This window comes from Urocampus carinirostris, chromosome 1, assembly GCF_059441175.1.
Source record: "Urocampus carinirostris isolate Australia breed hairy pipefish chromosome 1, RoL_Ucar_1.0, whole genome shotgun sequence".
Classification (NCBI taxonomy): domain Eukaryota; kingdom Metazoa; phylum Chordata; class Actinopteri; order Syngnathiformes; family Syngnathidae; genus Urocampus; species Urocampus carinirostris.
The window spans coordinates 50,766,614-50,789,969 of record NC_142349.1 but is presented as its reverse complement, the minus strand read 5'-3'; the positions used below and the strand labels follow the sequence as shown (position 1 = coordinate 50,789,969).

General features: G+C 40.7%; 1 protein-coding gene across 7 annotated transcripts in view; it reads left to right on the top strand.

Moving 5' to 3' along the window:
* The window catches only part of caskin1 (CASK interacting protein 1), a 124,308-nt gene that overhangs the window by 79,334 nt on the left and 21,618 nt on the right, over window positions 1-23,356 (top strand). For 3 of the 7 annotated variants that reach the window (XM_088344093.1, XM_088344086.1, XM_088344131.1), the window contains 10 exons: window positions 3,991-4,236; window positions 7,939-8,043; window positions 9,466-9,584; window positions 11,773-11,854; window positions 13,950-14,062; window positions 15,512-15,622; window positions 19,357-19,458; window positions 19,589-19,727; window positions 21,922-22,059; window positions 22,202-23,310. In XM_088344093.1, coding sequence (XP_088200219.1) covers window positions 3,991-4,236; window positions 7,939-8,043; window positions 9,466-9,584; window positions 11,773-11,854; window positions 13,950-14,062; window positions 15,512-15,622; window positions 19,357-19,458; window positions 19,589-19,727; window positions 21,922-22,059; window positions 22,202-23,310 — 2,264 coding nt within the window. The remainder of the gene's footprint in view (window positions 1-3,990; window positions 4,237-7,938; window positions 8,044-9,465; window positions 9,585-11,772; window positions 11,855-13,949; window positions 14,063-15,511; window positions 15,623-19,356; window positions 19,459-19,588; window positions 19,728-21,921; window positions 22,060-22,201; window positions 23,311-23,356) is intronic. The other 4 variants (XM_088344117.1, XM_088344102.1, XM_088344109.1 and 1 more) reach the window with 4 other exon arrangements.

Genomic DNA, 23,356 nt, shown 5'->3' with positions numbered 1-23,356 from the left:
CAGATGATGTAATGAATCAGGTCCAGGTTTGTGATTCAGATTGCATGTGTTGTGCAACATCCGGGTTCGTCCTTCTCTGTTTAGCCGCCAGCAAGGTAGCTGGAAAAGAAAACAATTGTATGAGGTCAACATCCATCCTAAGATTTTGAATATTAATATATCTTACGTCTGGGTTTAAACACTTCTAGTGAGTCAGCTCGTTAATGATGCGCTTGCAAGTATGTGTGTTTTTTGTACCCTGTTATGACTTGTCAGCCTAGGTCAACCAGGTTTGAAATAACGTGTAAAAGAAATGACTTAAAACAGGAAAAATGGGAGCCTACGTGCACTTGAGCAAAAATGGAGTCAAGCAAGATAAAGGCCCGGTCACACAGCCTTTCACGGGCGTATCGAGGCTGAATCACGACCAGAAATTTCTGCCCGTGAAGCAGACACGGTGGAAAATGTGCAAAATTGGCTAAACCCGCTGTTTACCCGTGGTATGCCCGCGAAACAGACGCCGGCGACTGTTCCGCGTCCTTATCGCGGGTAACTGCGGCTGCAGCGCGTTTGACCATGCTTACACGCGGTAGACATGCTAATGCACGTGATAACACCGCGATACAGGCGCAGAACAAACGTGCTACGACCGTGCTCCACCCGTGATTACCCGCTAAAATTCCGCGTCCTACCCGCGTGTAACCACGTCTTGGCCGCGGCCGTAGCACGTCCTAGCACGTTCGTACCGCGTCTTTACCTCGTGTGTTCCACGTGTGCCGCCCGCCAACCGCGTGTGAATTTCTTACCGCGTGTAAAGCACGGCTGTATCTCGTCTGTATCGCGATCTCAAAACATCTAACAGCGTCTGCTTCACGGGCAGAAATTTCTGGCCGTGATTCAACTTCGATACGCCCGTGAAAGGCTGTGTGACCGGGCCTTAAGGTGTAACAAAAGGTTACTTGTATTGAATAACAGTAGAGTAACAGAACTTGTGCAGAAAACAAGGCCAAGGAACTAGTAGAAGTATGAAAAACCAAAGAACTTAATATAACGGCTACGAAGGTAAGAAACCGAGCCGTCCTGTACTGCTCTAACCAAAATTACAAGGGTCGCATACCCACTCTAACCTGGTGCATTTAATAAATACAAATCCTACGTGTGGCATGTATAGAGGCCTCTGTCTGACCTGCCCCGTAGCCTGGCTAGAGCATCTGGCTGAAAAAGAGTCAACAAAAAGAGCATCAACAGAAGAGAGTGGACAGCAAAATACAGGGTGCTTTTATACTAAATGGGTGTTTGGCAGCAGGCGGTTGTTGATGGGCCAAACCAGGAAGTGGAGCAACTGTTCCGACCAGTGGCATTGCAGCAACAGTGCAGAAAACTGAACTCTTTAAATCTGAAAAACACATAGCAAAGACAATGCCACTCAAAGGCAATGCAGGCCGTGAGACACGCCCAGAGCAACTGTTCTTTTTTCATCTTTATTGGCGTTTTGGTTGGATTTGAAGACAACTTTAAGCAGAGCTTCTCTTACTTTCACCATTCTCATACAACGCCAACAATAGAAATCACAACTAAAAAAATAACGCCAGAGTCAGCATGAAATCACTCTACACCCTATCCCACCATTCCGCATACCTAATGTGTTCTGCCCCGCCTGCTTTGTTAAAACAAATATAAAAGTAGATAGGTACAGTGGAGAAGAAAGTATAAGGACTCTTTAATTTCAGTTGAACATTGTTACCAAATACTACTTTCTAGGACCCTTTAAATAATGCATTCCCACCTTTAAAGCCCCAATGTTTAATAGTTGACAACTAGATGGCACTATTGTCTAATGCTGCTATGCTGTGCTCTGTTGCACAGGTTTTTTTTTTTTTTCCCGCAAGACCCCAGACAAACATGGCAGGGAATACTAGCTAGTGTTTCTACTATGTGAAAGAAATACAAATTTCTAGACCTATGCTTTTTTTTTCAAATCAACATTGGTATGATTGTTAATGTATTTTTGCCTCGTCCATCCATTATGAATATACCATTCTATCTCTCTATTGACTTAACCATTGGTGGCTCCTTTCCGAATTTTATGCGAAATTATCGTTGAACAACAGTCCATGATTCAGTTTTGGCAAATTAACACAAAATACCTTTTCTGGTTGAGTGAACGCCATTAATGGGTCTTAAAACGTTTTTAGAAATAAAAGCCTTACAAAAAACAATGTGAGAAGTTTTAAAATGGCACATTTATCGTGCTACCATTCATATTCAAGGAGATATCTGGGCTTGAAACGTGCCTAAGACTTTTGGAACACCCTGAATATGGTAACCACCAAGGAACTGACAAAAACCCGACACACAAAGTTGAGGGAGCTCATCGGTTGACATGTAAAACTTGACAAGACAATTAGTGACAATACTGTAGTTACATGGGAACTTCCATCCATGCAATTTTCTGACTGCTTTACCATGGATATTCAACTTGAGTGGTTGCGCCAGCAAGTCCAGAAATATGTTATAACGAGCTAAAGTATGTTATGTTGTGTTGTAAGTCCGGATGAGAACGTGCGCAACACTTTCAAAGTGTTTCCCATAGAATTTTGTGAAACCCTGTCTATGGGCGTCCAGGGGCATGCCGCCCCTCAGAGGAAAATTGTATGCATTTTAACTTCAAACGCGTCAATCAGGTCAATTTTTAGGACAATGAATTTTGGATCCGATGCTGTACTATTTTGGTATTTTATCGGTTAGTTAACAGACCCAATCATCAATAGGAGTTTTTAATTTACAGTTTCGATCATGTGGTAAATTACAGTATTACATATGAGTACCGCTGCTTTTGTGATTGCTTCTGACAGGATGCTGGTTCTTCAATGGTTTACAGTAGGGGTGGGCGATACTGGGAATTTTGTTATTTACTCAGAGCTAGATAGTCAATGTAAAAAACAAAAACAAGAACATTTGTGTAAACAAGTCTCTTATTAGGGTTTCATACCTCCTACCACCAGAGGTCCCCAACAGGGTTTTGAACTGGGCACCGGTGTGTCCCAACGTGGATCTATCACCACCAAACCGGGACATTTCTTTTATTTACCAAATATTGGTATTGTGCCGCAACAACATTAGCAATTTACGATAACGTGGGCAAGATAAGATTGGTCTTACAAAAAAAAATAATAATGGAAAAACCTCCATATGAAAATTGGTACACAACATTTGTAATAATCGAAAAACGTATAAAATAAGGGGGAAAGGTATAAGTTGGCAGGTGTGCAAAGGACACCTGGCATTGTCCTTGTACGTAGTTTACACCAAGCTGCGCTTCCTGTTAGCCTCTGTCTTTAGCTTCTAGTTGGGGTGGGCACAAAGATTTGGCCCTTTCTTCTGCCTGGAAAGCAGAATGCAGCACAGCGAGAGCCAGTAAAAGTGACTGGGGCACTGCGTGTGAGAAAAGCTGGTGCTCTAACTACATGTATAAGTGGGGCTTTGAGGGGGAATACACACATACAGACCATGGCGTTTGTGATCATTTATTTAATGAGGAACCTAAAAGTGATTTTGATTAACTTTTCATTTGTATGTATTTTAAGAAGTGATTATATTTTTTAATAACACTGGTTTATGACACCCTGGTGGCCAGCCAGTGATTTTATTTGGTATGAGAAACACTGCTTTTATCCCTAGTTTAGCCAAAAAGATTGACGTGGTTAAAAAGCACTCGTTTCAAGGTTGCCTCTGATGATAACTTTCATGCCCAAATCTTGAGACGAACACCCACATTTGTTTGTTTCCTCTTCTATGGACCGTCCTGTGGCTTCATCAACTCCCACCTCATTGTTTTAGTCTTAACATTAGACTTCTTTGTTTTTAATTTGTTTTTGTTTTTTTTCTCACTTCCTTTTCTTATGTTTCTTATGTCTCCTTGTTGTCGTCTGTTTTGTGGCGGTGGTTCACTGTTGGCTGGTGTGTGTGTGTTTGCGCGTGCGTGTGTGTCTTCACGGTGTGTGTATCTAGGTTTGGCCAGCACTGTCATTTGCACTCAACAGTTTCAAAAGATACCGCTGGTTGCCCCGGCGACGGTTTCCCCCGCCAACGTGGTAGTCAACGGCAACGACACCACGTTCCATCAGATCCATATCCTGCCTCCACCGCCTCCTCCTCCACCACATTCCCATCAGCCACTGCTTCCACTTTTCACTTCCTTTGGCTATAACAGGTCGCCCGTGACAACCCCACAGGGAGACACCCCCACTTTCCCAGGTACACGCCCCCTTTTCACTATTATTACTATTATTGTTATTATTAAAACTTCAAGGGATGCATTCTGCTTACCTACTTTTCCATCCTCAACACTTTTTATTGGATATGAACAATCGTAATCAGTGATGAAATTATTCCTTAGAAGGCATCCTTTAAAGTTTTCTGTTATGAATCCTTATTTAAGTAAATGTTCTTCATCCTGACTTGTTTTTGTTTTTGTTGAAGCTGTTGTCATTTCCCTTTAGACAGAGGCCCATCATTTTTTTCTACAATTCTAAAATATGAAATCCTTTTTTATCATCATCATAATAGAAAGTGTACATAAATGAACAATTTGAATCACATACACGTTGATGAGGCCCAAATCAGATGAAGTAGTATGGCAGTTTTTATTTATTGAGGATAAACTCAATAAATAATTAGTTGCGACACATTATTTTACGACACAGCTATTTATTTATTTATTGATTTTATTTATTGAATGGTTTATTGATTGATTTATTCATTTTTTCATTCATTTATTCAGTTCTACTACATACAACCAAAATTAGAGCCCTGGCACGCACACAGACAGACATGCATACACAGCTGATAATTGTACACTATTGTTCTCCCTGCCATCAATCCTAATCATCAAAAAACTATCCATGTTTGTGGTTCAAGAGCTCTTTCACGCAATATGATTGTTAAATCTTGTTTCTGTCAGTTCTTAAGATTTGCTACTTTGCATGTATTGTGTCCTATTGGTCGCAATACCAGGAATGCATGAAGCAAAAGTTGATGCAGAGTTTTTGCAGTTGAGACTCAAAACAATGTTGGTCTAAATGATGGGAAAATAAATAAATCAGAGTCCAAAATCAGTTTCATCATTTCATTTTTGCATAAAATTACTCTTTCAAATGTTTTCTCATCTCACCTAACAATTCTTGGTGGAAAAGTAAATGTCTCAACAATGCAGAAGCACAACAGAATAACAAAACTAAAGAAGCAACTAGGTGAAAGCACAAAACTTAAGTCAGAGACCAAACCACTGGTAGGCTGTCAGGGCCTGCATGGAATTCTCTGATGGCCTTAAAAAACTCTGTATCCTGTTATTATATTCGGTCCAACAATACTAAATAATTCCAAATTGTCTGTCAGCTTTCATTAATTGCTTCTTCCTGGTTGCACCATCTCCAGATGTGTGCTTTCATATTTAGGCCTTTAACCAATCACATTTAAGCCTATAATGATTGCCAGGGTCAAAAATCTTCCCAGAGACCTTCAGAATGAGATTTGCAGGCCCTAAAGCATAACATCAGTGTTTGATAAAGCTGTTAGTTTAGCCACTCAGATTTCAAGTTAGCAAACTATAGGCCTTCTGGAAGGCCCCTAGAAACGTCAGCTAAGGGCCAATAAAATACCACAGTCTAAAATCTATTATTTTTCTAAAGTTATAATAGAATTTATTTTTTTCACTTAACATTGAACTTTTAACTCATTTAATCTCTGACCGTTATTTACACTAATAAATTTAATGTCAAGAAACTCGGAATTTCTGAAAAAGACACAATGAAATGTTAATAAAAATGATTGACTTTTGAGTGCAACAACAAATAATCTATAAAATGTAAAGGACAGAATCCACCAAAAGACAGCAAACATAATTCAAAATATTGACAGATGTACAAAAGAAACATATTTGAACTTTTTTTATACTCAACAAATTTAAAGGAAACAACACAGAATTTCTGAAAACAGACATGAATGATGACCAAACACAAGAGAAAAAAGCGACTCGAAAAGGTATCGGCTCCTGATTGGTGGGGAACTACTGTCATTCACTTCCACTTTATAGAGCCAGTTGGTTTGCAAACAAGACAACACTAAAGGCCATGCCTGAAGGCCTAGGTGTGAAATGATTGGCCTGCCAATGGCCAAAACCATGATTGCACACTCTGTTTGTTGTCAAATACTTGTCACTAGATATTCTAAAATTCTGCAATTGTTATGAAAAGGTTTTATGTGTAAGGTGTTTGTTGGCAAAGAGGTTTTTCTGCATTGTAACAAGATCACGCACACAGAAACTGACACCCAACGTGTAAGACTGTTTGAGTTTTCCGGGAACAGCAAGTCATATTTTCACGTTTAATTGCGTGTCTCAAATCACTTCATGAGGTCCTTCAGTGGACATAAGGAATGCAAAATGGCGCCCAGAACGATCCGTGTGTGATTTCATGAGAAAAAGGAACTTTTGCAATTTGTGTGTTTGCAGCACTGTTGGCTTCATGTTTAAACCATTCATAAACTTTTCAGAGGGTTATAATGGTTTATGACACTCTCCAAATGCACTTACAGCAGCCTCATTCCGAACAGCTCTACATATATAATCACAAACCGATGGCTGTATTATATATGTATGTGTATGTACATTATGGCACATGTGTATATACACAGAAAATCATGTTATGAATTCTTTATGTACAATGGTTTTTATACATGTTTCATATATTTATATTCTCTATTTTTGTTTGTTCGTATGTGAGCATGTGCTGAGGATGGAAGTTAGTGTGAGAGAGTCTCTCAGAAATGTTAAAATTGGATCAGAGCGTGGGAAGTTTATTCAAAGTTAGAAATAATGTTATCATAATTAGAACTCTGTTTGGATTAAGTTCTTACGCAAAGTCAATTTATTTTAATTTTTGTGTGAAATATGAACTAATTGAACCTATTGCGTTACAATTAGTAATACATCTATATACCGTCTATAGCAGGGGTGTCAAATTCATTTTAGCTCAGGGGCCGCCCGGTAGAAAGAACAACTTCAGGGGGGGCCAGACTAGTAAATGAATGACCTAAAAAGTGGGCCTTAGCTGTAGGGTTGGGGATCTTTTGGATGTTGACAATTTAATTATAATTATGATTCATGGGTGTAAGATTTTATTATAAAACAGTTATTGAGTTTTTTCCTCAAATTTCTTTTCAGCCATTAAGATTGAATCTATTATAGTGTATATAAACTGTGTATTTGTAAAGGGAACAAATAGGCTTACAACAATTGAATTCAGTTCCACTGCAGTTTATTTTACTCAGGGAAACCTATGCAACCCGGGAAGTGACAAAAACAGCCCCTCAAACAGGAATTTTAATGCAAATGATTTAAATGATTTATTTAATAATTTAAAAGTATACCTTCTGCTTTTTATTTGTTTTGTTATTTTGATTTTAGATTGTATATATTTTATGGAAGGAAGCTAAAGCTTCTTGAAACTTTGTAATTTTGTATTTTTTAATGCAGGTGCTAACTGATCATTTTCAATCACTAAAGGGATAAAATGAGTAATTTGGTAGCAAATGTTGCGGTTAAAAGAGAAATCGCACGTTCTCTGGTTGATAAATGGTTGTCAGCAAATACAGCTATAGTGGGATTTTTGTTTTGGGAATGGTACCTATCTTTGGTGACATCCGGTGGCTAGATATCATGCTGCAGGCCATTTTATACATAACGCAGGTCATCTTACTCTTTGGTTTCTCTCAGCATTGTCTTGCAGTCTTGATTAAATCCATTGGTGGGCCTGATCCGGCCGGCTTTCCTTGTGTTTGACACCCCTGATCTACAGTATATTAATAATTAGAGCTATAATAAATAAATCTGTAACTGAAAAGCAGTGTTTTTTCAGAGTAGATTCAGTTAGCAGCTAATGCTAGTGTCCTGTGTTGAAGGTTGTCGTGGCTCAGAGGCAAGTCCTCACAGCTCCCCCACCACATCCTGTGGGCCTCATGGAGGCTCCAATGAAGAGATCTGGGTACTGCGCAAGCCTGTGGCAGGTAACTGAGCCGCAGTGCGCTGGGACTTTCAATCCTTCCTTATTGTAAGCCAGGCATCAAACAGTATCTGGCGTCCTTTCTGAAAGGAGAGGTGATTATATATTAACTCATTCAGTGCTTAAACGTATAATTACGTTTTTAGATCCATTGTCCCTAAGTGCCAAAACGTAAAATTGTTTTTTGGTTTATTTTCAAAAAACTATCATAAAGGATTTGGCGCAGCTCATTAGTAAGTATCAAGCTTCTGGGAATGTTTTCAGTGTGGAAAAAAAATCACCATTAAAGGGCAGGAGTAGCTTTAAATCAGATCCTTGTACACACATTGATGAGGCCCCCACTTCCTAGTTTTGCTTACTGTATCCAGCCATTGAGAGTGTATAGGTGGCCCCTAAGAAGGCATAGTGAAGCAGTGTGGTGGGAAGGGCAATTATATGTATAAGAAGAGAGAGACACTTCAACAGAGCATTTTCCTTTCTATAAAGCTGAAGAATTCCCTTACAAATGTCATGTATTGTTCATGCATAAGTTCAGAGATCTTGCATTAAAATTTTAGTTTGTTAGCAAAGTACACTTGTGTTTAGGGGAATAATTGTTTAGTTGTTGAAGGTATCACAAATGCAAAACAAAAAAAGCACCTAAGTTAAGGTTCTGTTTGAAATGTCTACTTCACAAAACACAGTTTTTCTCAAGAGTATTTTCCACAAACGTAGGGATATTCAACTGTCGTTTACTACACAATGGTAAAAGCTGGAAGCATACTTTTTTTCAAATGAAAGATGAGGGTTCAAGCTTTCTTTTGATATGTCCTATGCCTTTAAAGCTACAGAACTACATTTTCTGTAGGCCTTCAGAAACGAGTCAAAATGGCTAAAATAGTCTCTTCCCATTTAAGCGAAACGTCCGGCATTGAATGAGTTAAGTAAGAAATACCTATTTTTGGATATTGAAGGGTCTTCAGATACTCTTTGAGCTTCGAGAAGTCATGTCCCGCTGTCCTTCCATCTGAGCTTAGTTAAACTCTGCAGCCATATGCAGTGGTCTGTGGTTGGTGTGTATGTATGGAGGGCCACAAAGCCAAAAGACTAAAACTAACTCGAGAGGGCAGTGTAGTATGCGCCTGTGTGTGTGTATGTACAAGGAGAAGTGTGTCATGTCCACTCAAGCGACTATTCCGTCCATGTCATCTCATGCTGTGGAGTGCATTTCAAAGGAGAGTCATCACTTTTTGCTTTGTCTTGCAAAACCACTTAGTGTGTGCTTGTGTGTGTGTGTGTGTGTGTATGCTTCCATATTCGTTTGGTTCCTTGCAGATATTGCATGCTTAATTTGTTAGCCTTTTCCATGCATCTGAATGCATTTCCGTCCGTGTGTGTGTTTGTGTCTGTGTGTGCGTTTGTTTTTGTGAACGTGGGTGTTTTGCAGGTGGAGATCGCAGCAGTTTAGGGAGTTCCGGCAGTGTTACCAGTGTGAGGTCATCAGGCAGCGGTCAGAGTGCTGGAAGTGCTCCACACATACTTCATGCTCAGGCTGAAGGGGTTAAGGTATGATATGCATATTAACATATGCAGCCACTCTGAAATGAAAACTTCTGTGCTGTACGGAAGCAAAAAGATTGATGAATGGATTCATTCTGATTTAGAGTATGATTTCAATAGGTGGGTTCAGGTGCTTGAAATCCTTGAAAATGCCTGAGTTTTAATGTTGTGTTTTTAAGGATTGAAAAGTCTTTGAATTCTATGGAAGTGCTTCTAATTGCTTGAAATTGTTGCCATGTTTATCAACAGGTTTGCTTAAAAATGACGCTGACACTGCGTTCTTGTGGCTTTGCCATTGCATGTTCTTTTCATTTCCTTGTCATTAACAGCAGCTGAAAATAGTTTGTATGGCATTGTCCTATGAAGCGTCATCACCCCTTACTGGTCCCTCTCAAGAGGACATGTGGTTGATGCACTTAAACAGGGCACTATTAAATGTGAATCAAGTATAAGGTCAACATCACTTGAAAGCTATACAAGTGTGTCAAGTTTGGATTTAAACACTTCCACTAAGGTTTCAGATCCTATCTAAGAGGGCAGAGCACAGTACCAAGGCCTGAATGGATAACGCTCTTGAACCTACAGATTTCTTCTTGGCCCCTGGAATCACTAGTAGATCAGCCTTTTCTGAGCGGAGGTTCCAAGCAGGAACATAGGGCGCAATCAAATCAGAAAGAGAAGAGGACGCAAATCCATGATACTTTTGTATGTTAGCAATATAAATTGAAAATCACATCTTAAACTTACAGGGACCTAGTTTATTTCAGCTAAAATTGGGGTAATATGATCAAACCTTCTGTCCAAATCAAATGTCTCACTGACACATTTTGCACCAACTGCAAACTTGAGGCTTGACACCGGGAGATCAGAAAGCAATACTTTACAGTAATGCCTATGGGAGGTAACAAACAAATGTATTATAATCTCAGCATAAGAAAAGGATGGCATCGGTCAAATCTTAGCAATGTTGCCAAGATGGAAAAGCTATTTTAGTTTTATTAAAATTTAACTTCAAAGAATGATTATTGTCAAATGTGATGCCTACATTTTTCACCGAATCACTCTAGTCTAGATGATTATACATTCATCAATATTCAGAGCATTGTTTGAAAACAAGTCACTCCATTAAGCAAGATCAATAATCAACATATATGTTTTTTCTGCACTAACATTCTCAGTGACTTAAGTAGAAAGTGGAGTACAACAAAGTTAAACTTCCTTTCCCCCAAATTTTAATTGGAAAATAACTGATATTTTAGTAAAAAAAAACATACAGTGAATAAAAGTAAGTTCTCATGAATGCTAATGATGTTCCACGCTTTAGACACTAACGTGACTGTACTTGATTCTCAATCAGAATGATTCAAACAGGCAGTGTTCGTACAAGTCCTTGAAATCCTTGAAAATGTTTGAATTTTAATTATGTTTCCATGGATTGAGAAACGCATGAATTTGGGGTGAAGTGCGTGTGAATGCTTGAAATTGTCATGTTTCTTAACAATCTGCTTAAAAACGATGCTGACACCGCTCTCTGTTGGCTTCCCTTTGCCATTGCCTTTTCTCTTCTCTCGTGATTAACTACACCTGCCATTAGTTTGTACGGCATTATCACTTGAAGCATCATTGCGTCTATGGGATTACGGATATTCATTATGGGCCATTCAAAAACTAAGGTAGAGTTTCCCAGTTGTAAAATTGTATTGGGAAGAACTTCCTGCAACTGAAAATGTAAGCTACACGTGACTGTCATTTTTAACCAACACTATGTGGGGACAGATTTGGCTCAAAACAAATATATTTACGATATATCATATGTCTCGATGAATACATTATTAAAAATCGCATAATTTGTAAATCGCAGATATATGTGTGGCTCTGCAATTTACATGATTCACCCCAGATTTTTTCTAATAATGGTACTGGAAAAAATTGGAAAATTGGCTTTTAAAGTCCTTAAAAGGGGCTTGAAATTGGCAATGAAAAGGGTGTATAAACCCTGAATGAGGCAACAATGAATGCAAATGTGGAATATTATCATGAAACATCTGCTGCAGTATACACTTTTTATATTTCATAAATGTCTATAGGTAGAAAAAAATCCACTTAGTTGTCAAGCCCCACCTCTGATTAATTAATTTCGTCAATAATGTGCTAACCTGTGTGTGATTCTTTTTGTTTGTTTGCATGTTTACAGCTTCTAGCCACAGTTTTGTCACAGTCTACCAAAGCCAAGGAGCATTTACTGGAGCAGTCCAAGTCTGTAGACCAGCCTGCAGGTAAATCAGTCCAGATGTACAAAAAAAAAAAGGAATCACGACATAATTCATTTTCCAAATCACTTACGCAGACTAGGGTCACGGGGATGCTGGAACTCATACCAGCTGAAATGGGTCAGTGGGCAGGGGACACTGTGGACTGCCTGCCATACAACCACACACATTTATACCTTGAGTCACCAATGGACCGGCCATGCATGTTTTGGGAATGTGGGAAGAAACCGAGTGCCGGAGAAATCCGACGCAAGCATGTATAGACCATTCAAACTCCGCACAGGGTAGCTGGAATTGTACCAGGACCTCTGAGGCACGTGTGCCAACCACCCCAGAGCTGACAGCTTTTGCCTAGTTTTGCTGGTTTTGATGTTAGAAAACATTTACAACCTGAAGCCTTCAAATTGTGGGCAAATTGCTTTATAACCTATGAATTTTTTTTCATTTTGTTTGCATAAAACTAAGGATTTTCAATACCACTGTTTTTGAAACTTATACCAATACCAAAACTTGAGTACTAAAGGACACCACGTATAAGATAACTCACACCGTTACCATAATAGATACAATTCCCTTACCCCTGAAAAAAATATTCTTTTAAATAATTCCAGTATGTCTTAACATAATATTTTGCCTCAATATATGGCAGTTTTACAATAAATTTCATTTAAGGTTCATTTTTGTCAACTTTTTGGCACATTGCATGGTTGTTTATCAAGTCCGCCTTAAAGTTCAGAGGTCCTGGTTTTTTTTCGAGCTATCAATTTCCTTCCGTGAGTTTACGTGTTATTCCTGTGCCTAAGTGGGCTTTTTCCAGGAACTCAGGTTTCTTCCCACACCCTTAAAAATGCATGGTTTGATTGGCAGCTTTATTTGTGTATATTACAATATATATTAGTGCAATGATTGATATCCCTGACCAGTATTGCAGGATATTGTATGGAAAATGAAGCAAATTCAGGTCATGGTGGTGAAAACGCTAAGACGTAACCACTAGACCAGACTAACCCAAACCAGAAACAGATGACATACAAAAGACATCCGATTTGATCTCATGAACACACTTTACTCACAGTGCCTGAGACGAACGTTAGAAAATGGAGAAAAACATACATTTGGTCCTGAAAGATATAAATGAACGCAAAAAAGCAAGAGGGGAGAAACAACTTGTTGGTAAATCTGATTATGAATTGCACTTTGGGTATATATTTTACAGGATTGAATTTCTGTTTTCCCCATTCTCTAGCATCCATTGCTGGCATGGTAAAGTGTGATGATGAGATGATATGCAATCCCTTTTTGTATGTCTTCTGAATCACTGTTCGTCTTGTGGTCAAATGTCAACCCTTTCACTGCTGCGAACCAGGTCGATTCCCATTGCATACTATGTCTTGCAATTATGGTCAGTTGTGTTTTTCGATTGATCAGTCATTGCACAAATACAATAGTATAATGTAAACCCTCATGTGGTGACGCACACCAATAAATACTGTATGCATTTCCAATCTTATCCACCGCTTTTGGCAGTGTATTAGGCGCAACAAGTTATAAGGCGCACTTTCAAATTTCTGGCCAGTTTGGATTTTTTTAGGTGCTCCTTAAAGTCTGGAAAATACCGTACTTTTCTTAACATTATATTTCTACTGTTTTGGTTCAGCAGGACGAATTCAAAAGCTGTATGCGGCTTCCAAAGCCGTAGTGAGCCAATACCTGGTCTAGCATATACAGTATTGCTAGACTGTTATTATGTTTAACAACTAGGAAAGAGGTGTGTGCCAGAGTCAAACAAAAAGCCATTATTTTCTTGGGTACTTTTAAGAGTTCATTTTGTGTCTCCTATAAACATGGAAACTCACAAACATAAATACCCTCATCTTTGCATGTTTTACAGACAGATGGCCAAGGCTTGGGATGTAGGAGGGAAGGGCAAGGGAGGGATTGCTTGAAAAGCCTGCCCAAGAACTGGTTGCTTGTCAAACGCTGAATACGATTGGCAATCGTTGATCTATCGTTCACGGAGACATTTTAAATCATCTGTTGCTTGGTTCTCTTTCCCAATGATCGGATGGTATTTTGAACCCAGCCAATGATATCTCCACAGTGGGCTCTGCCAGTTCTTCTCGGACATCGAGCCTATCAAGCTGTCCGCTCCACGAAGCGCCGCCTTATGATGCTACGCCGAACAGGAAGGGGGAGGCACCAGGGGAGGGGAAGGTAGGACAATCCCAAAGTCCAGGCAGATTCTCTTCTGTCTCCCGTGTTCCATACACACACATATCAAACACGCTATTTGCAACGTGGCCACATGGTAGCCCATAAGTCAATTTGAGTACACATTTGAAGATGTCCCAGCGGTGGCTCTCACAACTGGCCTCATCCGTGTTACGGGTGTTCGGATGCAGCCATGACACGGTGAGTGGATCTTTGACATCTGTGACATGTGTGCATGTGAGCCAGCATCTCTTACTTTCTGCTATTTTATTGTTTTTTTCATGCATTTGTTTGAGTTAATTATTCTGATGTCTCCCCATTTTATTAACCTAAACATCATTTAAAAGGGCACAAGTTTTAGTGTGGTCTTCCTGTGTTTATGTGTGGTGATGCACAGCGTGGGCATATTAGCTCACGGCGAGAGGTGCAAACTGGTAGTTTACAACACGCGCAGCAAGCTGTCGATGTGTGGGCTCACGTTGAAGGTCTTTTGTTGTTTGGTAATTATTTCAAGGTGCTATGCCAATGAGATCTTGTAGCAAAGATGTTTGGCTGTTGGAAATTATTGAGAAAAACATGTATTACTGGGTTCTGGTATGCGCGTGTGTGCGGATGTGTTTGTGTGCGTCATCTTCCATCTGTTAGCACTGTCCCTAATAATCTTGGAACCCTCAGAATCTTTAACCAGTCATGTGTCCTCTAATAATTAGACAGTATATGGCAATGGAAAGATGAAAATTGCTTATGTGTTCATTGGATTACAAATATTTTGATTCCAAAGAGAATGTTTTCATAGTGACAAAACAAGCAGTAAAGTCCATCATTCCAGTTCAACACTCAAAATTGTTTACCACCAAACTCCATACTTTCACCAGCTCGTTGGAAAATGTCCACTAAAAGGATAATGGCAGTACAGTACTATAATACAACTCCTTATAATTACCCCAATAGTAGTATTAATCATTTTAATGACAAATAACTCTCTAATTGAATTGCATTGCAAAGATGCACAGGGGGCATCCGGATTCAGTTTTAGAAATTCCCACCGCCTTTGGCATATTCAAATGCAACACACCTTGCAGTTTACTCGTAGGACTGTCTGATTTAGAAACAAGCAAATATTGCTCTTTTTTATATTCATTGGATTGGTTGTCATTGATAACAAGATAATGAAAAATGAAATAATGTTTGACATGGAACATCAGGATAAAGATAATATCTTAAACAATTATGTGTATAAACATAAATAAAGCAGGTCTAAAATAGTGGGTTTATTTGCCTGATCAACATAGATAATAGGGGCTAATGAAATACTGAACAACAATCCATATATTACAGTTTTAGGACAGCTGTTTGTTGTGCTTTGTGGCCCGTGCGCCCCATTTGGCCTTGCCAAGCACAAGTGGCTGAAATGGAAGCAGTGACACTGCCCTCCTATCTTTTCTCCTGTAGAGCTCAGAAGCAGTTGTCCAATGGCTGAGCGACTTTCAGCTGCAGCTCTACGCTCCCAACTTCCTCGGGGCTGGGTATGATTTGCCCACTATTAGCCGAATGACCCCTGAGGTAAGGCAGCTGGTCCCCAACAGCAGTTCCAAGCTCCTCCATGGTCCATAATGTAGACAAGTTTTCACGTATAAAAATCGTGCTCTCTTAAATTATTGAAGTATGCATGCTGGTACCCAACCCTTGCATCCAGTCTGCACAATTAAATGTGCCTCTTGCCAAGCCAGCACTTTGTACCCCTTGTCATGTTTATCCCAGTTTTATCTGCATCCCTCTCCCACCTTCGATTGCCTTTGTTATCTGTTCGCAAAATAGTGTTTCGTCATAGATGATTGACCCATGTGGGGGAGCTAAGTAACAATTAAACAAAGAGGCAAATGGTATGTCCCAAAAAAAAAAATCAAACCTGACCAAGTCCAAGTAGGAATCAAAGATGAAAAACCAAAAATGGAAAATGAAAGGATTAAAGTAACAAATAAATAAACACAAGATACCTGGCGTGGTGTTGGAAATGAAAATGACAATGACCCAACAAAGTTTGCTGATGGAAATGTTCTTGTGATTTGCTAACCCAAATTTCCTTTTAAAGGGTTCAGGATAATTGGGCACAGGTGTGTGATGATTGGGCACACACAGGAGGCATATCAGACCTTGACAAACTGTTTGTTTGGATGGAGTACCGATCTTGCCATGTGTACTAATAAATGATCACCATGAATTCCGGACGACATGCCGCTACTTTTTCATTCATTATAAACACTGTTTCAGTGTTTCCCATAGAACTTTGTGGACTGACAGTTTAGGAGGGTCCAGGAGTCCTAACCTTTAAGAGGGTGATTCAGATTCAGTCTTTGGCGACTTGAAAGAGTTTGTAGTTTTCAAAAAATTCAATATTCTTGAAATCACATTTTCAGGATGATCAATTTGTCTGCTACTGCTGATAGGGTCATCCCTTTCGTTTTTCATCTGGATAACCTCCTGCCGTAGGCTTTCCTTCACTTTGGCACAGCCCGCCATTTTGCAAAGTCAGTTAAATAGGGGTTGACAGATAATCAAGGAAAATAGCACCATGTGCTACATTAGCACCACTAAGTAGCTGGCAGAATGGTTGTGTGCCATTGGGCTAAGTCAACAGCAACAAAATAGGAGTGTTCTCTAATTTTGATTAGTGCATTGTTGGTGAAATAAGAGTTTTTTTTTTAAAAAAAATACCTTATCCATTTTGTGAAAAAGAGTTGCAGTACCATGGTATAGACACAACAAATTACCCTTACACTGTTGAGCAGTGAAAATTGTCTCATCTCATCTCATCAGCTGCACCGCTTATCCTCAGTAGGGTCGCGGGGGTGCTGGAGCCCATCCCAGCAATCATTGGGCAGTGGGCAGGGGACACCCTGAAATGGTTGCCAGCCAATCGCAGGGCACACGGGGACAGACAACTCACTCGCTCATTCACACCTAGGGACAATTTGGACCGGCTAATTCACCTGAAATGCATGTTTTTGGAATGTGGGAGGAAACCGGAGTGCCCGGAGGAAACCCACGCAAGCACTGGGAGAACATACAAACTCCGCTCAGGAAGTCTGGTGCTGGATTTGAACCCATGCAGGAGGTTCCCATGAACTGTGCCGCATATGAAAACTGCCCAGTGAAAATTGTATTTTCTCAAAATGATTTAATGTTTCAAGCTCTTCATTTTTGATCTCCAGTGTAAGTATTGCTTGTCAGTAGAGACTGCATGTTGTAGTTCTTTGAAATATGTAATTTTTCAAGATAACCATTACTTTAACCTTTTGTTTTTGACTGTTCATTCATTGACATTATATTAGTGCATTTACTGTTAAGTTTTGAGGGTAATAGACCCATTTGGTGAAAAGAAGAAACCGAAGGCACGGGTGTTCAAAAAGTGGGATGATATTCAAAGGAGATAAAACCATGACATGTCCAAACTAAACTTAACCTGACAAGGTACAAACAGGAAACACAATCAAAAACTAGAAAATGATAATGCAAGGAGGCACTAAACAACTAACAAAACTATCAAATATTAAACCAGAAACATACGAACACAGACCTGATGTGGCCTGGTGATGGAATAGAAATGACCCGACCACATCGGCTGTTCAAAATGTCCTTATAAGGGGGTGAGGAAAACTAGGGACTGGTGTGTCGATATTGGACACACCTGTGCCCAGTTCCAAACACAGCAGCAACCCCTGGTGGAAGGAGGAAATATGCATGATGGATCAAAATACAAATAATTATAATAATAATAATAATAATAATAATTTCCTTTGTATTGTCATTCTTTGTAACAATGTACGCAGAACGAAATGTCGATACACCTGACCCGTTGTAGCGAGCCGATGCAGCCGCAGCCAACAGAGGGCGCCGCCATTTTACCAATGTTATAAGTCTTAGGTATGACTCGGCCGAGGCGCGAACCAGCGACCTCCCAGTCTCAAAGCGGGCGCCCTACCATCTAGGCTACTAACCGTATTTGTTATGTTTTACGAAGGCGGACCCAGGGATAGACAAACGAGCGGAGCGACAAGTTTTTTGGTGAGGAAAAGGAATCAACAAAAAGGTCTCCACCCATGGGAAAAGGGGAAAAAAAAAGATAAACCAAAAAAAAACACAGTCCGGACAAAACTCACGGCTCAGGTACAGAAAGTCCTGAGTTGGTCTAGGAGAGGCATGAAGAGGTTGGTAAACAAGTGTAGGCAGGAACAACTGAAAGGAAAACTTTGATCCAACAGCTTCTGCTGTCGGCACAGTCACCATGTGCAGGGCTCTTAATGAGGGTCAGGTCTGGGTGGTTAAAGGCAGGGGTGGGAATTCTCCAGTGCATCTGCCCCCTGGGCTGTATTGAGGATCCTCTACAGTATTAGTCATGATGCACCGCTTTCAGCAGCGGTGACCTGACAAAAAAATACATAATACAGCTGTTAATGGATTTACATGGTCATTGAGATGTTCACATTAGCCTAGCGTGGATCAATTGTTTTCATTAACTGGCCTAACCATAAATTTTAGCCACAGAGTGGCAAGTCTTTAGCGATAAAATGCTCCCACCACTGCTATTTTCCTTTGTTAATTGGAAGTGGCGCAGTTGGTTGACCTCATAAACCCGGTTTAAAGAAACACGATTTAAAGAGGATAGTTACGCATACACATTCCAAAATATTGAAAAGCTGAAACTCTCACTTTTAGACTATTACTGCTTGCTTTTGTTGCCAGATGGTGTTTGAAAGCGACTTCAGTCCCCACAGTACAGAATGCCATACATAGCCTCCATGACCAGAAGGGGAATTGATTGTGAGAATTCGGTGTATTTGTATTGAACAACTTGTAATGGAGACCGATTCGTCATCCAACCCTTGGCAGCACCAGGCATTTATTTTTTGAGTGGAATAAAAACTGCCAGATTTTGGGAAAATTCTACAAGAATACAATTCATTCACAGCGTACTAAACATATCCCACATGTTTGTGTGTATGTGTGTGTGTGTGTGTGTGTGTGTGTGTGTTTTTCTCAAGAACAGCACAGGGATCCCAAAAAAATCCCCAAATGAGAAGAAGTATGCTATCTCTCATATTATCATTTTTTTTAAATGAGGAAATTTACTGCATTTACAGCATTTTTTGTAGACATAAACTTTTAACCTCTTTGAAATTGTGAAGCTTTTTTTCCTCATCCAAAGTGCCTTTCCTTGCTCGGTTTTTCTTTTTTTTCTGCACTGTAAATATGTGAATGCGTGTGTATGTCCTTCAACTATTGTTGTGCATTTTTAGGACCTGACAGCCATTGGAATTACCAAACCAGGCCACAGAAAGAAGATGTCAACAGAGATTAATAAGCTCAGTGTGACCGAGTGTCTACCTGAACAGAAACCTGTGAGTAAACACACAAACATGCACGCATAATATCAAAATTGAACTGAGGTCCTTTTACTGATAAGCACAGAGATCCGTGTGTTCTTGTTCAATCTGTGTGTCTTCTAATGTATTGTTCATGTTCCTGTAGGCTAGCCTGGGAGAATGGTTGTGTGCCATTGGGCTAAGTCAATACCAACAAGTTTTAGTGCAGAATGGTTACGAGAACATTGACTTCATCACAGACATCACCTGGGAGGACCTGCAAGAAATTGGCATTACCAAACTTGGTAAGATATCCTGAAATGGAAAATAAAATTGCATCGAAATTAAATGCTCTTTTGTATGAAAAAAGATATTCTATGATTCCGGATACTCTCTTGTTACACTTGTGAACTGTTATGTATTCTGCTGTATTTTAAGGCATGTTGTATTTTAGGGGGAGGAAATTACTCTATCTAAATACATTTTTTTTCAATAGATTAAGAATTATAAAAAATAAAATGCCACCGGACTATTTTTTTCCTCTTTTCTTATTTTAACTTATTTAGAAATAAGGTTGCATGGACAGGTGCTGGAAGAAGTTGAAAGCTTTAGGTACTTGGGTTGTGATGTGGCTGCAGTTGGTGGAATGGAGTACGAGGTATTGCACAGAGTGAATCAAGGAAGCAAGGTTTTGGGTGCTCTGAGGAGAGTGATGAGCATCAAGAGTATGAGTATGGATGTTAAAAGGGGACTGTATGAGAGTGTGATTGTGCCGACTGTGTTGTATAGTGCAGAGACTTGGAGCCTGAACGCAGATTTAAAAAGGAAATTAAATGTTTTTGAGATGAAGTGTTTGAGGAGTTTGTTAGGAGTGACAAGATTGGATAGATTGAGGAATGACATTGTGTGGGACAGAACTGGAGTAGTCATAGAACTGAGCAAGTGTGTGGATAAGAGAGTACTCGGTACGTTTGGACACATGGAGAGGATGGATGAGAAGCGAATGTTGAAAAGGATCTACAGAGCAGAAGTCAATGGAAGGAGACCAAGAAGAAAGCCGCGATTGATGTGGATGGTGTTATGAGTGCACTGCAGGAAAGAGGTCTAAATCTAGTGAAAGCTAGAGCTATTGTTGGTGATAGGAATGAGTGGAGAGGTGTTGTAAAAGGATAGTGGGATGTTTGGGCACTTTCTAAGGGATGGGCAGGGCACCTGTATGATGTGGCAGGGGTAAACCAGTAAAAGCTGTAGGGCCCTGCTGTTGAACAAAAGAGTGTGTTGTGTCACCCTGACCTGAGTGACATGGCCGCTTTCTTGTGTCCCGTTTCATCTGGAAGGACGAAAGCATGACCAACTTGTGCCAAGGTGCCTAACTTGTTTGGGTGTTTGGGCATTTGGGTTGGCCATGGTCCAAAATTTTTTGGGTGTGTTTTTTGCTATTTTTTCCCTTTTATTTTCTTTGTTATTGTGTTATGTGTTTGTCTTGCTGTCGGTCACCCATCTTGAGGCATATGACCAAGGTAGATAGATAGATGGATTATTTTAACTTGTTTTTAAGTGAAATATGACAATTTAAAGAGCAATGCAAACATTTATTTGATCCCACCTACTGACCAGGATAAATATACCTTTTGCTGATCACTGATACTTTATATGGATATTCCACCATGTTATGTTTTTTGTGAACATCGATGTATTCATTTTCAGAACAGCCCATCCTCAATAGGGTCACTGAAACCCATTCCAGCTGACATCGCACAATGGGCAGTTGACACCCTGGAATGACTGCCAGCCAAACACAATGTGCACATAAACATACAAACCATCCACACACACAACCATATTTAGGGACATTTTGGATGGGCAATCGACCTGCCATGCATAGTTTTGGAACCTGAGAGGAAACCAGAGTGCCTGGAGAAAATACTTGCAGGCGCGGGAAGAACATACAAACTCCACATGGGAAGGCTCGTTGCTAAAATCAAACTTGGTACATCTGAACTGCGTGGTGTACACACTAACCAGTCAACAACCTGAAATTAGACAGTGTTATGCTACACAGCAGTCAAGGTCTCATGGCACTCATGTGTATAATACACTGAACATATGCTTCAATTCCTCTTACGAGCCCCCCTGTGTGGAATTAGCATGTTCTTCGCGTGCTTGAGTGGGTTTTTTTCTCCCACATTTCAAAAACATGCATTACAGGTTAATTGGAAAGTCCCCAGGAGAATGTGTGTGGATCAACAATGGTCTGTCTATTTGTACCCTGCAATGGGCTGGCAACCTGTCCACGGTGTCCTTTTCCCAATGCCCGAAGTCAGCTGGGATGTGATCCAGCACCTCTTTGACCCTCGTAAGGATAAGCGAAGATGAAAGGATATACTACATGTATATTTATTGCATACAGCATCCATAACTTCAAAGACCATTGTACAGTAATTTAAATGACCTTTATGTAATTTCTTATAACAAATTGCTGTTAAAACAATGTTCTAGGCCATCAGAAAAAGCTTATGTTGGCAGTGAAACGACTCGCTGACATGCAGCAAAATTCGGAGGGGCGAGGCTCCGTCAGAAAGAAACCACTTATGCAGCAACAGGAAGTCATGCCGGTGGAAAGCTCAGCCCCCGGTGGTGAGTTAACACCAGTCATATTGAAGAATTCAGATTGACCATGGTAACTTGAAAGTTTTGAATCTAGAAAGGGAAAATTAACCTGGTCAAAGGTTCATTTTTATTTTCTTTACGATTAAAATAAGATTTTTGGCATCTTTAGATGTGATGTCTCCAAAGATGAGCACCTTCCAGGACAGCGAGCTTAGTAGCGAGCTGCAGAGTGCCATGACCTACTCACATCAGGAGGTCAATGCACAGCATGGTCTTACCAAGGATCCTGATGAGTTGAACTCTGGAGAAGGTGAAGGAGGACCACCTAAGAAGGAGGCAAGGACAATGAGGCAACAGAGCAGTCAAGGAAGCACCTCCTCCCACAGGAGCAACAAACATCGTCATTCGCACTCCCAGCCTGCCCCTCCATATACGCCGCCGCACACCCCCACTAAGACCAGGACATCATCGTCTTCTTCCACCTCCTCCGTCCAGAGCACCTCCTCATCCCAGTCCAAACACAGAGTGTCCCCTCAGTTCACACAAGGTGAAACGCCTCTGTCGCCCCGCACCCACCCCGCTCAGTCTCCAAGTCATCGTGGTGTTCCAGTTCAGTCACCGCCGCCGAATCAAATCCAGCATCAGAATCAACCGTCTGATGTTGGTGACAGTGGGCAGTCGCAGGTCCCGCTTCTCCGCCTACCACCTGAGTCTGAGCCGGCGGACGCGAACAAAACGGATCCCTCTGCACCTATGGAGAAACGATCCAACAGTCTCAACCGGCACACCGCCTCAGATGGGGAATGTGATGAGAGGACGGAAGCCATAACGAGACGGGATGCCGCCCTGGGCCGAGGCTCAAATGTAGGAGCGGAACGTGGCAAATATGCCACGGTCACCCATCGCGTCAGCCGCAGCCACTCGGTCCGTAACCAGGACAAAACCCTCAACCGCAGCCAGCTACAGTCAATCACTCTGCGACAGAAGAAAAAGGGGCCTCCGCCGCCACCTCCCAAGCGCTCCAGCTCGGCCATATCAACTTCCAACTCCAACCTAGCGGAGGGCACCATGCCACTGCAAGTACTTACCACCACTGACGGGATGCTGGATGTGCCTTACCACCACCAACGTCGGTCCAGTGATGTGGGCGTGTCTGTGGACACTGGAGCTGTGGAAACCAACAGCGTGGGGAGCGTAAGGAGCATCGCCGCCATGCTGGAAATGTCTTCAATAGGGGGTGGTGCCAAAGGCATGGCCTTGCAAAAGAACCTCTTGCAGGTATGAAATTGAGACCATGATGTTGTGACCTTGACGACCATTAACG